The sequence below is a fragment of the Sphaerodactylus townsendi genome, linkage group LG01 (assembly GCF_021028975.2).
Source record: "Sphaerodactylus townsendi isolate TG3544 linkage group LG01, MPM_Stown_v2.3, whole genome shotgun sequence".
In the NCBI taxonomy this organism is placed as follows: Eukaryota; Metazoa; Chordata; class Lepidosauria; order Squamata; family Sphaerodactylidae; genus Sphaerodactylus; species Sphaerodactylus townsendi.
The window spans coordinates 117,244,261-117,261,345 of NC_059425.1; the positions used below are offsets into that span (position 1 = coordinate 117,244,261).

The 17,085-nt window shown below is 40.0% G+C and overlaps 1 protein-coding gene across 4 annotated transcripts in view; it reads left to right on the forward strand.

Annotated features, from left to right (window-relative positions):
* CEP85L (centrosomal protein 85 like) overlaps positions 1–17,085 on the forward strand; it is a 140,092-nt gene that overhangs the window by 106,241 nt on the left and 16,766 nt on the right. For all 4 annotated transcript variants that reach the window (XM_048492193.1, XM_048492201.1, XM_048492208.1 and 1 more), the window contains exons 5-10: positions 1,432–1,552; positions 3,734–3,916; positions 5,387–5,539; positions 7,524–7,678; positions 13,552–13,669; positions 15,540–15,590. In XM_048492193.1, coding sequence (XP_048348150.1) covers positions 1,432–1,552; positions 3,734–3,916; positions 5,387–5,539; positions 7,524–7,678; positions 13,552–13,669; positions 15,540–15,590 — 781 coding nt within the window. The remainder of the gene's footprint in view (positions 1–1,431; positions 1,553–3,733; positions 3,917–5,386; positions 5,540–7,523; positions 7,679–13,551; positions 13,670–15,539; positions 15,591–17,085) is intronic.

Here is a 17,085-nt window from a genome sequence, read left to right on the forward strand (position 1 = left end):
TTGTAGTCCATGAACATCTGGAGTGCCATAGGTTTGCCACCACGAGATAGGGATTGTGGCCAACAATTACTGTATTGCTACCTGTCATTGTAAATATGCTTCAGAATGTCCCACTAAATGTGTCATGTTTAAAGCTTGTGCTTTGTTTCAATTCTGTTTGAGATTTCTGTTCTATATTGTATTGTTTATTGGATGCCCCATCATATTGATTACACTTGATCTACATTATGAAATCTTTCTTGTATCTCAGCAAGAAAGCCAGACTATAAACAGCAACAACAGCAACCAATAACAGCAGCAGTAGCCAACACTATAATTATTCTTTGCATGTCAAGCATGGAATCTTTGGAAGGGTGGTGGTTGTGCATATAATTGGTACACTAAGCTTGAATATAAAACCACTCACAATCTACACTTTTTTTGTGCTCTTAATACCGTAATTCCAACAGCGCTGAAATTTGGCTTGAAAACTGGAAGACTTGTTGCTTTCTCTCCAGGCCAGGTTTCTTTGTACCCCCTTCCACTTGGGGAAATAGTCTCTTATCTTTTCCAAGTACAGCCACTGCTTATCTTTTGCTTTAAGAAGAGCCCTGCTGAATAGGTCCAGTGGTCCATCTAGTCCAGCATCTTGTCTCACACAGTGGCCAACCAGTTACTACTGGTTTTGCCAGGTGGCTTGTGGGGACACTATCCTTGCAGAAAGGCAATAGGAAGCTCTGGCCATAGAGTTCCTGGTGATTCTTAAAGTTACCAAGAAGTGAGAAAGGGTAGTTCTAGGAACTGTCAGAAACTCTGTGGTAATGTTAGAGCTATAGAAGTTCTGTTGGTTCCTAGAGCTTCCTTTGTCATTTCTGGCTGGCTCAAAAAGTTGCCAGAAATTCTTTAGCCAGAACATCTTGTAAGTAGATGAGGCTTAATTTTTCTTCATGATTTTTCTCCCCAGAATGATTGTTTCCCCCCTCCATTTGACCCCAATTTCTGTCTACCAACCAGACAAGCAGGGACAGGCAAAGGGCTGCCGTTACTGGAGGTCTTCTGCCATAAGCAATGATAATCTGGTACCCAGAATTGTCAGGGCCTGAGAATATATAGTCTTGGTTTCCCAGGTTGCTCTGTGAAGTGCACAGAACTTTGTTTTGCAAGAGTTCTTCCCTATTAATCTCAGTGGAAAATGAAGATGCACAAAGTGCATCTCTCAGTGCATGCAGAGCTGTCAAACCCACTGGCCTAAAATGTATATGTGTTTCATATGCACACCAGAGCTTCTACAAATATCATAACATACTAGTGAACATACCATGGGAATGTACTGTCCATAGTTAATATGCATCCCACCATTATAAGCATTCACACTTGAATGAATGAAAGTGGAATCATTAGTAGTGTGTCATAGGTTTCAGATGTTTTTCCTCTCTGTTCCAATTCTAACAGGCAGAACCAGCAAATTAACCTTTTGCACCAGAAGATTAGGGACAATGAATTGCGAGCTCAGCAAGCAAGACTGGGGCACATTGTGAATTGTGAAGACTTTACTTTCATGAGTAGTTTCCAGGTAAGATGGAGGCTTGTATTTATGTTTGGCCTGATAAAATCTCGAAAGTGCATGATATCCTGGAAGACAACTTTCGTGCTACTACAGACTAGAAGTCATTTCCTGGAAATGTACATTGTGTTTCAATAAATGCAGTAGAATCTTTTGTCTTCTACATTGTTTTAGACTGTTGTTAAATCAAATAATATTGACACATTCTCATTTCCACATAGTCTCTTTCGTCAGTTCTGGCCCCCAATTGCTTTTTGGTTTATCCCCTGATTTTTTTTCTTTTTTTCTTGTTTTTCTCCTAGGGTTTTTCCAGCTCTTCTGAAACCACTTTTACCTCAGTCTTTTTCTGGAAGCTAATTTTGACTCAGCTTTTTCCTAGCCTGTGTGTTTTTATTAGGTTTTTTGTCTCACCAATCTGGAGATTTGAATGTTGTTGTCATTAAACTACTTTTCCACCAAGACCACCTGTCTTTCATTTTTTTAAAGACCCTAAAATATCAATATATCACTGTAGTGTTGTAATGATAGTTTAAGCAGGGTCTCAGAAATCCCATTTCATTTTTTAAAAAAGACTCTAGCCTGCTTCCCTCAGTGAGGTATACCCATCTCCTTTTATCTCCACAAGGTGAAGGGCTGGGGACTTATTTTTTTTACATAAAAGCTGGGAATTCAGAGAATCTGCTTAAGCTTTCTTGACAACAACAAAGTGATGTATCAATAGTTTAGGTCTTTTATTTAACAAATAAAGGCCTGCTTTGATAACACTAATAACACCAATGATGACAGCATCATCCCTTGAAAATCCTAATCTTACTAATCTAACAAAAAAAGTTACCTGAGAATAAGTATCAAGCAACAAAACATGTGTTAAAAATGTCAGGACTTGGAGTCTGTTGCTTCATAGCAATCATTCTGCTGAAACTTCAAGTTAATATTTTTGTTAGGTTTTGTCTGACTGGGACATGCATTCTGGCTGGATATGTAAAAATACCTTTGTGGGAAAACTAGGGTGAATCGTTCAAGCATAGCTTAATCCTAAATGGGGTACTTTTCTAAGAATATTGAAGGCATTCAGATAGACAGTGCCCAGTTTTCTGTCTGATGCAATACAAGCTCAGTTTACCATGACACCTTAATCACTGTCAAGACTAATAATCTCAGTCCCTCAGATGCCATGAAGTGGGTTCTCTCCAGGCAGACATTTATATTTGAGTTACAAAAAAATAATCCAACAGCAGAGTTAAGTCTTTGAAATACAGGAAAGCAGACTGAGCTGTCATTTGGCTCTCCTGGAGCTCATGTGCCTCCAAATAAAGTGAAGTATATGAATTCAACATTCTGCCTCATTGCAGAAGACCATTTTAACTACATTTTGTCAACCTCAACTGTTTTCTGCCTGAATAGATTGTAAAATTGTATAGAATCTGTTCTTCTATAATCTGGAATATAAAGTTGTTTGTGTGTATGTTAATCTGATTCTGTGCCTTAATTGTTGTAAGGTCATATGTCAGCAAAAATGTAATCCATTTATCACCTATATCTGCCCCGGTTACTATGTCTAAGAATGCATGTTGCATTATTTGCTGCTAAAGTGTTTGCTAGGCTTGGATACTAGTTAAAAACCAGATACCACTCTTTGTGTATGCCACAGGTTCCCAATATAGTGCCTACAGGTGCCATAGTACCAAAGGACACCTTTTCTGCCCCCCCCCCACCCATTTTGGGAAATGGTTTGGGCCAGGTATGTTTTAGTTCTATAAGGCTTCTGACTGATTACTGGAGATTTCATTGGGTGTGCAGATTAGTTAAAATAATTGCTTTGACAGCAGCTGCCACCACAGCACAAGGATCTATACTGTATTGCTGAACTTAAGCTGTGACAATCATTTGTGGCTGGCTCTGTCTTCTGTGGAAGCCATTTTGTGGCAGCTAGTTTGTTGTTGTGCCCACCATGTGACATCAGAATTCCAAATGTGCCTGCAGACTCAAAAAGGCTGAGGACACCTGGAGAATGCTATAACCAGTGACAGTATGTTTCTTACTATTTGTTTCTGCTTTTTCATGTCTATATACAACATAGACTACCTTATTCCAAACGTTACAAGAGAGAAAGTCTACCTTAGGAAACCCATTCTGGATGTGTGAGTATAATACTAGTAGCCTATTTATTGCCTCCATTTTCTTTCAAAGCATCCTCAGTATGAGAAGACACCAGTGCAGCCTCAGTTTGCCGAAAGATCTGTGCCTCATTGTGAAAGGGAAGAGCTGGAACGAAAGCTTGCATCAGTACAGAGTAAGGAACTGCAGCTCAGCGAGTTCCTCAAACAAATAGCAAACAAATCCAATGAAGACAAGAAGAAGATGGAAGAGAAGGTGGGTTTCTCATTGAGCTTTCTAAGAGAACTTTATTGATGTGATGGAAGATGTTATGGATCAAATAGCATCATGGTTCAAATATCATGTAAAACCATTAATTAAACTAGTTGTTGTTAATGTAATTGTTCCAATGTGAGCCAGTCCACTAGCTGTGGTTGCTTGATTAGGATACATAATACCTTGGTTTTGCATTACATCGCAACTGTTCTGAGTTCAGGCATAACATAGTATCCCAGCTGGTATCCTGGGCTGCACTGTTCTGAGGACAGCACTGGGGAACAAACCAGAATGAACCAAGGTGTCTGTATTCATATATCACATGAAATTATGGTACAATTAACTGATGGTGCTTCTTCAAATGATTTTTGAGCCCAGTCATCAAGAGATGATGGGTCATTCACTCAACTGATCCTATCCTATTCAGCTGGCACTGTGCAAAATCTTCCATTCTCTGGAGAAGTTTAAATTACCGCCTCTCATCCAGGGCTTTTAACCAGTCCTTGGGATTTTGGTCTCTTGTAAATTGTCAGTCAATCAGAGCCCATGAAACTTCACTGGATGGGAAGGAGTGAGCCAGCTTCAGCTTAGATGGGGGACATTTTTCTTGTGGAGGGGATTTTGTGGCACTGAAACGGAGTGTCAGTTTAGCAAGGCTTTTATTTGGCTTTCAGAGTTTGGGGGTTGGCTTAGGGAAGAAGGCTTATTATAGTGTTACAAATAAGCATCCTGTTAAGGGCCCAGCATTCCAACTGGTATATGTAGGTTCTGTAGAAAGATATTCTGTGTGGGAAAAGAGCAGCTTTGGACCTGCTGAGGTAACTTGACAAGGGGTGGTGGTGGATCACAAGTCCCTTCAGGGTTTATTTACTTGAGAGTCCGTTTTACTATCTATCTATCTATCTATTTATCTATCTATCTATCTATCTATCTATCTATCTATCTATCTATCTATCTATCTATCTATCTATCTATCTATCATCTAAACATAACATTTATTTTATTAGATACTTTATTTTCTGTTAAATAAATTTTGTTATTCATCTCCAACTGTGACTTGACTGTTGGCTTCAATTTTTTGCAAAGCTGAAAGGACAGCTAAATTTTTTTAAAAAATCACTTGGATTCAATTGTTTTCAATCCTACACCAGTAGAAAGCTAATAATCATAACTATTAGTGTGCTTTAAATAATAATTCCGTGATCTCTAAACTGCTGGTTTAAACAAAGTGAAAGCATCCATGTGTTCAACTACACTAGAAGTGTCTTTCCATAGAAATGGTAAGCAAGAAATCTTAGTATCAAGAAAAATAAATACAATATCTCCATGTTTATTTTTTAATAACAATGAAATAATACTTGTATGGTATTGTGGAACTGGTATTGTGAAAATGAAATATCTTTGTTCAAATTACCTTGTGCATATATGTTTCTTGTCTCACGTAATAAAACATTTTTATTCTTTTTCTAGCTCAAAACCAGGGATAGGTACATAAGCAGCCTAAAAAAGAAATGCCAAAAAGAATCAGAACAAAACAAAGAGAAACAAAGAAGAATAGAAACACTTGAAAAGTACCTGGCTGACCTTCCAACCTTGGATGATGTTGAGAGTCAAAGTAAACAGGTAACCTGCATTTGAGGTATACATAAGTCAGAAGAAAGAGTTTTTGCTGGGTACTTATTATAAACCACCATATGTAATGTTTGCACATGCTGTACTCTGGTAAAATTTTAATAAGGGCATAATCCCCTGAAAATGCCACTGCATAAGCCCCTAGAAATGAAACAGAAATGAAACAATGGCGCTCACACAGTGGAGGATTTCCAGTGGATTGTGCTCAAAGTTATTTATTTTTAAAAGCTTTAAATATGGTACACTGCCTATTCCGTGGGTCGAAAGCTCCTTCTGCTGGAGGAAAGCTTTTCTGCCAGCAGAACAGAACCATTGGTGCAACCCAGAGGGTTTAACTATTGCTGTTTCTCAAACTTAAAATACGCCATTTTTGAGATGGGCTATTTAAAAGGCTACAATTATTTGATTACCATATATACTCATGTATAAGTCGAATTTTTCAGCACATTTTTAATGCTGAAAAAGCTCCCCTCGACTTATATGCGGGTCATTAAAATTTTGTGTGTGTTTTTACTTTGCTGGCCAGAAGTTTTTATGCTAGAGGCACCAAAATTTCAGGGTACCCTCAGAAGACTCTCCTGATGAGACCAGCCAAGTTTGGTAAAGTTTGGTTTAGGGGGTCCAAAGTTATGGACCCCCAAAGGAGGTGCCTCCATTCCCCATTGTTTTCAATGGAAGCTATTAGTAGATGGGGCTACCCTTTTGAGGGTCCATAACTTTGGACCCTCTGAACCAAACTTCACCAAACCTGGCTGGTCTCATCAGGAGAGTCTCTTTATGATACCAGCCAGGTTTGGTGAAGTTTGGGTCAGGGGATCCAAAGTTATTGACCCCCAAAGGGGATGCCCCATCCCCCATTGTTTACAATGGAAGCTAACAGTAGATTTTTCATTTCTGATAACATCCCTCTTAAAATCTAAGTTGGGTTACATTTGGACATACAGATGATGATGAGGAATCCAGTTTTGGAAGATTTTAACTCTTGTGTTTTAGCTTGGTTGCTTGTTGAGCTAAGTTTTTTGTACTTTTAAAGTTATTGTTGATACCATATTGTTCTTGTTGACCCCCTCTTTTCCACTTACAGAGCCAGTTTACTGTTTTTCTTTGAAATAAATATTCAAAAACATTTAACCTAGTGATGCCTCAATTGATGCTGCATTTCCCACCCTTGACTTATACGCGAGTCAATAAGTTTTCCCAGTTTTTTGTGGTAAAATTAGGTTACCTCTCGACTTATATGTAGGAATTAGAGCTTATACTGCCGAGTATATACGGTAATTGACCTGACAAATATTAGTTATTTTTAAAACATTTATTAGAAAAAACAAAATGTGCTTTAATTACCAAAAGGTTTCTTATTTATGCTCTTTACAAAAGCAAATTAGTTAACTGTTATTGTGAAAAACATGAAATGAATTTTTTTAATTCTTCAGCGAATTATTACATCCTTTAGCAAGGCTAGGGAAGGTTACATTATGTTCTTATGTAGTTTTGAAATACTTCTCAAGGGAAGCCCCATGTAGAGCACATTGCAATAATCTAATCTAGATTTAACTATGGCATGCACCACAATGGCCAGATCTTTTCTGCCAAGGAAAGGCCGCAGCTGACTAACCAACTGAAGCTGGTAAAAGGCACTCCTGTCCACAGCTGCTACCTGCTTAAACAGCAGTAGGCCTTACCCAAGAGCACTCTCAGATTACCCATTGTGAACGCTTCTCTTTTACCAATGGTAAGATTTCCTAGGCATGTTACTTTAGATTATTATATAACGATTACTTTATGGCTATATGGTCCCACTCCCACCATTCTGCTGGGAACCGTTTCCAAGCCCAGTGGAACAGTGGGCATCCCAGCACAAATCATAATCTGCCTTGGTTACTCTCAAGGGACCTTTTAAGTACACTGTCTTCTTCACTGCCTCATTCCCTATGCTTAGCTTGCCTCAGTAGATATGTATTTTGCTGTTGTATAGTTGCAGGTTCTAGAAGAAAAGAACAAGCAACTGCAAGCTACCGTGGCTGAGCTAGAGAAGGCCCTTGAAGAATCCAGAACACAATGTACAGAGAAAGAATTGCAGCTTGTGAGTCAGAAAAAGAAAGAAAAAGAATTGGTAACTTCAGTACAGAGGTATGAATATCTTAATTGATCACCAATTCAAGACCATTATTCTGAACAGGATATTTGAAACAATGCAGTTCTGTGTCTCTCTAGTGACAATGCGGTTCAAGTGGTTCAGTCACAGACCAGGAAAGGGATTTGGGTATCTTAGTTGATAGTTCCATGGGAATGTGAACTCAATGCATGGCAGCTGTGAAAAAGGCAAACTCCATGCTGGGGATAATTAGGAAAGGAATGGATAATAAAACTGCAAAGATTTTTGTGCCCTTATATAAAGCAGTGGTGCGACCGTGCTTGGAGTACTGTGTTCAGTTCTGGTCGCCACATCTCAAAAAGGATATCGAAGAGATAGAAAAAGTGCAGAGAAGGGCAACGAGGATGATTGAGGGATTGGAGCACCTTCCTGGAGTGGCTGGAGCATTTGGGACTCTTTAGTTTGGAGAGGAGATGTCTGAGGGGAATATGATTGAAGTCTATAAAATTATGCATGGGGTAGAAAATGTTGACAGAGGAAAAAAAATTCTCTCTCACAATACTAGAACCAGGGGGCATTCATTGAAAATGCTGGGGGAAAGAATTAGGACTAATAAAAGGAAACATTTCTTCATGCAATGTGTGATTGGTGTTAGGAATATGCTGCCACAGGAGGTGGTGATGGCCACTAACCTGGATAGCTTTAAAAGGGGCTTGGACAGATTTATGGAGAAGTCGATTTATGGCTACCAATCTTGATCCTCCTTGATCTGAGATTGCAAATGCCTTAACAGTCCAGGTGCTCGGGAGCAGCAGCAGCAGAAGGCATTGCTTTCACATCCTGCATGTGAGCTCCCAGAGGCACCTGGTGGGCCACTGCGAGTAGCAGAGAGCTGGACTAGATGGACTCTGGTCTGATCCAGCTGGCTCTTTCTTAGTTCTTATGAAATATGGTGGAGTTCTTCAGACACCTGAAGGGCTGTCACTTGGAAGAGGGCAAAGACTTCTTTGATGCTACAGAGATGCTACCACCAAGTTTTATACACAGTGGCAACTGCTGTATTCTTTTTCAGATTTGCTAGTGGAATTGCACTCAGCAACCATACAAGCATCTGCTATTACTTCCATGGTAATGAGAGCAATTAGAAGGCATTTGCAGTGAAACCTTTTATCTCCTCTTTCCTCCTCTTCTGTTTTCTTTGGCTTATCAATGCATACCAGCTGACACATCCTGAATAGGAAGTTTTGCAGTAGCTGCCATGCCACCTATGTTTAAAATAACATTCGGAACAGTCCTCTTACTGGTGCTCACCTTAATGATGCAGGCTAGCAGGTGAGAGGAGGGAATGATACAGACTGGCATAGGGAAGGAGGGCAGATGATATATGAGTAGTCAACCAGCTTTGGGTGTAGCACTAGGATAGCCCATTGGCAAATTTAGTTGGTGATCACTGTGCTGAAGAATTCATTTCTGGTTACTGGTAGAAGTTGTGTTCTAGTAGCTGGATGTTACAAATGGTTCTCTGGGATCTGAATTCAAGATCTTATTTAGCAGTTAAGCTGTTAAATGAATCCAATCACAGCAACCTAGCTCTCTAACAGTAAAATAGAATAGTCGTAAGCTTTTGTCACAGTGGGAGCGGAAGGAAATACATAAGAAGGACTGCAGTTTGCAAAATAGAAATGATATGGCAGTTATTAAAATACATGCAGGATTATTCCTTTGTATGTTTGTAATGAAGCAGGTGAACATGATAGAGAGGCTTTAGCTATGTACGGTGTGTGCTTTCTGTGTACATACATAATTACAAGGGAATAAAAAGTTGGAAGATTGAAGTTGAACACTAGATGTTAGAATCAGAATGTCGTTAAAGAATAACTTCTTTTGGATTATGCTTTTAGTAGTTTTAGGGTAAAGTTCTAAAGAAACACAAAATTATTCAAAATTATGCAATAAAACAAAAGTGGGGGCAGAGTTTTATTTCCAGTGGTATAAAAAGGGTGGCTTATCACTTTGTGACCCTCTGTTATTGAAAAGTACATACCACAAACACTTTGCCCAGACGATGAAAGGTTAGGTATTTGGGACAGTTGGCCAAATCACTGAGTGCATTGTTTCCATCTTACTTCTGGTGGCTGTTGTATGTATGAGTGTATAATGTACCCAGCTGGCATTGTGCTGTTCTAAAAGTCTATAGATACTTGAAGCAAAGTCTTGTTTCTAAATTTAAATGACAATTGTCATTGTCATAATTTGGTTTTATATTTGATGGTTGACGGATGTGAGGGCAAGTAAGTGCGTGTGTGTGTTTTCTTTTTTGTTTTGGGACTCTTGTATATCATTGATGGTGTAGATTAGAAGTTGAGCTGCAGAGGTTTGTAAGACAAACTAAACCAATGAACATTAAAAAGACATGAACGACAGTTTGTGGAGGGGAGGGATAGTGCTTGCTGACTTTCACTATGGCCGTTTCCGCACGGCCCATAAACGACGGCCTGGGGGCGGTAAAAACGCCGCCCCCAGGCCGCCGTTCGCACAGGCGCCGCTGCTGCAACGCAGCAGCGGCGACCTGAATGCGCTTCCCTCCCCCCAGGGCGGCGTCAGGCCGCCCTAAACAACAACCCTTTAAAGGGTTGTTGTTGGGGAGGAAGCGTCTTCGGGTGAAGAGCAGGGGTCGGAGGGCAGCGTGGGCGGGGCTCCGACGGCCAGCAGGCGACGACGAGGACATCGTGAGTAGAATGGAGGAGAACGCGAGTAGAGGCGGCTCAGTGCGTGTAGAACGCCTCTCCTGCGGCGGCCTCCAGCAGCCTGCTTCTGCACGCTTGACGCCATACCCACGCCGCCAGCACTCTTGGCAGCGTGGGGGCGCAAGGAGGCCGTGCGGAAACGGCCTACGTGTTACGATTTTACAAGTGCCTGCTTCATTCAGTCAAGCAAGAGTTAAATGTTGAAATCTCATGCCTAGAATCACATGAGCTTCTGGAAAGATCTCTCCTTTCTTCTTCCAGTGAAAAGCAGAGAGACAGACACAGACAGACTGCACAGATACCCAAACTGGGCACTTGCATAGATAGTTTTCTGTTCCTATGTTTAGTGTAAATTCATTTGTTATCTAGTAAATGTCTACAAAACAGCTCACTTGCATCTGTCCTATTATTTACTCTGCTCATTCATTGCCATACCAACACTAGGCCACATGGATATGGACAACATAAGCTTGAAGTCACCTTGGACTTTTAGATGTAATGGTTCTTATTTAGTCATGTTACTGCTTTGCAAAATAAGTATATAGAAAGTTTTAGGTGACAAAAATAGACATTTCCAAATACGGAAAATCATGTCAAATACTGATCCTTAAAAACACATTTTAAAAGCAGCTACTTCCACTTGAAGAGAGGACATTCTGAGACGTCTGGAGACTCCTTAAGATCTCTGGAGGCAAAAAGTAGGTCTTGTTCCACCTCCAGTGGGAAGGAAATGCCCACCATCTTCAGTTTTTTTTATTCCTGCTCTGATTTTTCTCTCTCCTTGAGTTCTTAGGTTGCTTCTTCTTTTTTTTAGTGTCTCCCCCCTTTCTTTACCTCTGAGCCATAAAAAATACTTCTCTCCATTTCCCCATTTTTCTGCTTTTTTTGGCAGGAGCTCCTTCAAGTGAAATAAAATGCAGAGATTGGAGCCTGAGAAAAAATGGGGGAAGGGGCAGGCCCTTTCTGGGACTTGTGGCCTTTGAAGGAGGACTCACTGAGGCCAGGCCTGATAGCCACCACAAGGCAACTTGATACCACAATTTAGCTTGCAAAACTCACCCAGAACTAGCTGTTTGCTAGGATTTAATAGCAGCGACTCCATGAAGACTCCAGTGTGGTATAGTAGTTGGAGTCAAATACAATCTAACAGTCCTAGGTTAAAATCTCCACTCTTCCCTAGAACCTTGTTAAGTTACCTAAACACAGTCAAATACAATCTGTCTAACCTGTCTCACCCCATTGTAGTGAAGGTAAAATGGAAAAGAATGCTGCTTTGGGTCCATGGTGAGGTGAAAGATGGTCAATAAATGATAAATATCACTGGATATGGGGGTGGGGAGATAAATATCACTGGATATGGGGGTGGGGAGATAAAAGGTAGGTTGGTGGGTGGGAAGGAGAGGATATGGGGGCTGCCAGGACGAGGGGAAAAGGAAATAGTATGGGGAAGAGGATGGAGGAGAAAATGAGGTGTCCCTCACAAGTCTTGGCAAGTTTCCCACCATGTGACTGGGCCAGACTTTTCCCAAGGAAAGGCTGCCAAGAGTAAGAGGGGAGAGAAAAAGGAAGATGGCAGGGATATAAAGGTAGGTTGATTGGGGAGTGAGAAAGAGAGAAAGGGCAGAGAAAGTAGAGAGACGATGGTGACTTTCAGGGAAGAGTAAGAATAGTGGGAGAGGGGAAAGTACTTTATGTCCTTGTGAGTTCCCCACTTGTTATCTCATGACTTCAAACACCATACTGTCATCTATATGCATATGTATGTCCTCTAAAATTAATACTGTGTATGATTTTGCTGAATGTTATTGTAACAGGGAATATTAGAATTGACTATTACAAGTTTCTCATATGTAATTGTTGGCCTCCAGCTGATAGCTTTGAACTATGTCTTAATTTCTGTGCTTGTCTAGACATTCTTCCCATTCTTAGACATTTCTTTCTCTTGGGCTCCAATACATACTGATACCTAGTGATATAAGTTAGATTTCTTTATAATCTGCTAGCAGCCATATTATGCTTTGCCCCTCCTCAGTGAGGTTCTGTGTTTCTTGAATCGCTCCTTTGGTGTGTCCCATCATTTAGATGAGATACGAGGCCACCTCTTATTGTGATTTGAAGAAGTTCCTTCCGTAATCTTTGGAAGGCAAGGAATCATTCCTCTATATTTCTGGCCATGTTTGTGATGTTGATCATTAGGAGGCAGTCTCTGCTGATCCCAACTAAGTGGATATTTGCAAGTCTAATTTTAGAAATGCTCCATTTTGTGACATAAGCACAGGAATAATTCTTCTGAGTTTAAGATCCTCCTATGTAAAAGCTTGATGATGCTGTGGCAGCTCTTATGATGTAATATTTGATGCCCAACAGGATCATTTTTTAAACATGAACTTGTGAACCCAAAATGTGTGAAAATGCTATATGACTGTTAGTTATCTACAAGCTGGGTCCCTATAAATACTCATAAAGAAAATAAGCCCTATTTTCACCCTTGCTGGCAGTTACAGCTTCTCACCACCACTTGCTCTCATCCTCTGTATCCTTGCTGTCTTATTTTACTAGCTGCCTCATCTCTTCATTGTCCAGACCACCATCAGTTTTTGTGTGCCTATTTGAATTTCTATAGCAGTCCAAAATGCCACTCCAATATCAATGACTTAATTTTATGATGTCTATGTGTATAGCTATTAACTCTGAGGATTATCCCAAATTAGATTGTGTTTAAATATTTGCTGTGGCTGGCCCTATTGTTTAGATTTGGTTATCCCTCTTCTACAGAGATATAATTCTCTGATGCATGAATCTGTGAGTTACAATGCAGTGACTAAACTGTATTATACCTTTCTAAGTCCATTACACCCTTCAAAGTCCATTGAAATGAATGGGACTTAGAAGAATGCAACTCTGGTTTGGAATCACATTGATAGATGTCCACTTTGGCTTTGGAAAATGAATGCAAAATAATATCGTTTACTACTGGTAATTTAAAAATTCCACATATTTTGTTCATGGATTTATTTCAGAGTGATCATCTCTTGAACACCCAAAAACTTTCATGTGTTGGAGTACCTTTTTTTAAAACTTCCAGTTACATTGTGTATTGCAGTTTTTCTTCCTCCTCTTGCACTTTCTGAATTTGTTTTCTTATCAAATCTGAACTGCAGTCTGCAACAGAAAGTAGAGAAATGCCTGGAAGATGGTGTACGCCTTCCTATGTTGGACACAAAACAACTTCAGAGTGAAAATGAAAGCCTCAAAGAGAAACATGAGAAAGCCAGCAAGGTCAGTGCATTAAATGAATTAGATGGTCGCTTTAATAACATTATTACAGGCAAATGAAGTTCAGTGTTGGTAAGTGTAAGGTGGTACACATTGGAACAAAAAAATTCACCCAGCTTCAAGTATATGCTAATAGGGTCTGAACTTGCTGAGACTGAGGGGAAAAATCTTGTAGTAGATAGTTCAATGAAAGTGTCAATTCAGTGTGCTGCAGTGGTTAAAAAAAAGGCAATCATTATGCTGGGAATTATTAGGAAAGGGACTGAAAATAAAATAGCTGATATTATAATGCTCCTGTATAGATCTATGGCTCAGCTTCATTTGGAATACTGTGTGCCATACTGGTCACTATATCTCAAAAAGGATATCGCATTGTTGGGAAAGGTACAGAGGCGGGCAAACAAAATGATTGACAAGGTGGAGTACCTTCCTTGGGAGGATAGACTGAGGAGTCTGAGATTTTTCAGTTCAGAAAAAACAACAACAAAAAGATGTGATGGAGGTTTTTTATATTAAATATGTGATAGGGAGAGTTAATAGTGATCTTTTGTGCACAACGCGAATGAAATGCATTTTGGGGAGGAAGTTTGGACAGCTTTTTCCTCAGGGGTTTTTGAGAACGCTAAATGAGCAATCTTTTTCCCCAGGACAGCTTGAAGACGTTTCCTGCTTGCTGTATGAAGATCAGGAAACATTTTATTTTTCCTGCCCAAGTTTAAAGCTCTCAATTGCAGTATCTCTGCAGCTTGTGCCCGGCATTTTCTGCTGCTAACAGGATCCTCCATGCAGCCCACCATTTGCTGAAAGGTCTCCCACGACTGTTTGCTTTGCTTGCGTCACAGCTGGCCACTATTTCAGCTTGTAAAGTATTTATTTTATTTATTTATTGTATTTATAAACCGCCCTCCCCCGAAGGGCTCATGAATAAACTTAGTTTTCCCTGCTAATGATGTGCTCATGTCGGGTTTTTCCCCCCCAAAATTGTTTTCAATTATGTGTCTTTGTGGCTTGAAAAAAAAAGGAAAAACAAACACATCATCAGCAGGGAAAATTAAATGTATTCATGTACTTTATAAACTGAAATAACTGCTGACTGCAATATAAGCAAAGGAAAGAGCCCTGGGAAACCTTTCAGCAAATGGCGGGCTGCATGGAGGATCTCTGAAGTGGAAAAAATAAAGCACTGGCAGTGCTTTATTTTTCCACGTTATCCGAACAAAACAAAGTAAAAAATAGTACTTTTTAAAACATCTGCAAGACATTTTATTTGTGCTTTGCAGGAAAGACCAAAGAGACCTACTTTTCCATCTCTCAAAATGCTACAACTCAAGGGCATCCAACGAAGCTTATGGGCAGTAGTTTCTTTATACAGTGAATGATTAAAATGGGGAATGGCCACAGGCATAGCCAACTTTAGAAGGGGATTAGACAGATTAATGGAAGGTAGGTTTATTAGTAACTATTAGCTGTGTTGACTAAGAGGAAATCCCACATTCAGAGGCAGTAAACCTCTGAATGCCAGTTCCAGAGGGGGCAAAATCGGGGGGGGGGGGGGGGCTTCTAGAGGAACTGACTGAGTCAGGATGCTGAATTTATAGTCTTGTTTAGGGTTGCTGTTTTTATATCGGTCATCTTTTTCCATGTGTGTTGCAGATTGAAATTTATTCATATGTTTATTAAACATTTATATCCTGCCTTTCATTCTGGTTGAAGGAGGCTTACAATAATAGCCAAAACCAAAATAAAATAGCAAACACAAATACCTGTGTTAGTTTATTGTAGCAAAACAAAACCGAACTCCAGTGGCATGTTAAAGACTAACAACATAGCATGAACTATACAGATGCGATTATTTGTCTCCTTTTTCCTACAGGTCATTGACAATCAACAGAATCAGATAGCTGAGATGACTTTAGAGATTCAGGTAAGGGAACATAGTTTTACAGATTTTGATATGTATTAATTTTAAAGCTAAAGGTTAGGTATTAATTTATGCCATCACCTGGAGATTGGGAGAAACAGGTCAGCTTGGTTGGTAAGATAGGAGATTCCCTTCACTGTGGCCCAACAAAGCCTCAATTGTGTCAGTGATGTGAGTACTGAATTGCAGTATTCTGTTGAAATCATGTCCCCTGATTCACAGCTGTATGGCCTGTTTACAAAATTGTACCTTGCTATTGATAAAAGAGTATAGAAGCAATATCTTTACAAAGACCACTAGCACAAATGCAACCCTCTCATGGAAGCGGGGTGGGGGATCATGCCCGTCACACGAGATAACTGTACATCTTACTATGCAAGCATTCCCATCTTCTCTATCCCAAATAACTGGTTCTTATTCAAGACAGAGTTTATTCAGAGACAGATAACAGACAATTAGAAACAATCCCTCACAGACTCCCAAATTGTGCTAGAGAACTCGATGACCAATGCAATGTCCACGCTCTTCTTGTTTTGTGAATAAACACTGTTTATTTATTCCTTTCTTACCATACATGTTTTTGCTGCCACCAGGAAATTAATTCCAACGCCCTTTTTAATTTCTCCTAAAGTAGTGTGTCCAAGCTTTAAAGCAGTTTTGAAGGGCTACGTGGTCCTGAGGAGGTTACTTTTTTTTCTTTTTACAAGAAATAATTTACAAAGAATAAAACAATCTGAGGCATAATTTCTGTTGAAGTGGCTTTCACTTCAAATCAGCCCATTCTCTCCTTTATATTTCTGAAACAGTATTCTGATTTGGTTCTATTTCTAGTCTCCCACTGTTTTCTACCTATTCCTTTGGGCAGTTCTGCACTTCATATAACACTAGGAAGGACTCCAGTCAGAAATCTGCTTTCTAGGCTGTTAACATCACACTGTACACAGTCTACCTCAGCCCCTTCACACTCTCAGTTTAGTGCAGACTAACTGTCTCCCTCTGTCTGTATAAAAACCCTTCACAATCTATCTTCAGTGTCAACCAGTCACCTCACTCGCTCATCCCACTTTCACCCCTCTTCTTCTACAACTTATCTCTCATTTTAAAGAAACGCACACACTACATTTTAAATTGTTTCAGAGAGGCACACAAATGCACATTGAGTATAATTACCTAGTCCAGGTGCTGTGCACCGAATGAAGAGTCGACTGTTTGAGCAGGATGGCTCCACCTATGGAGAGGGATAGACCCTGTGCAATTTGTGAAGCAGATCTTTATACCCTGTTACAAACAAGCGCTTTATGGGGCCACTGTGCACAAAATTACATGTTCTGTCCATGATCACGCAAAATTACATATTCTGTGCAGGCTGTAAGTCTCTTAGCTTTGGGTGTTCAGGCTACTAGCAAAGCATCAGACTGACCCCTGCGTCTTCCCATGAGCAGCTGTTCCCAGCCACATGAAAAAGACAGTCTGCTCCAACAGTCAGAATAAGTAGAGG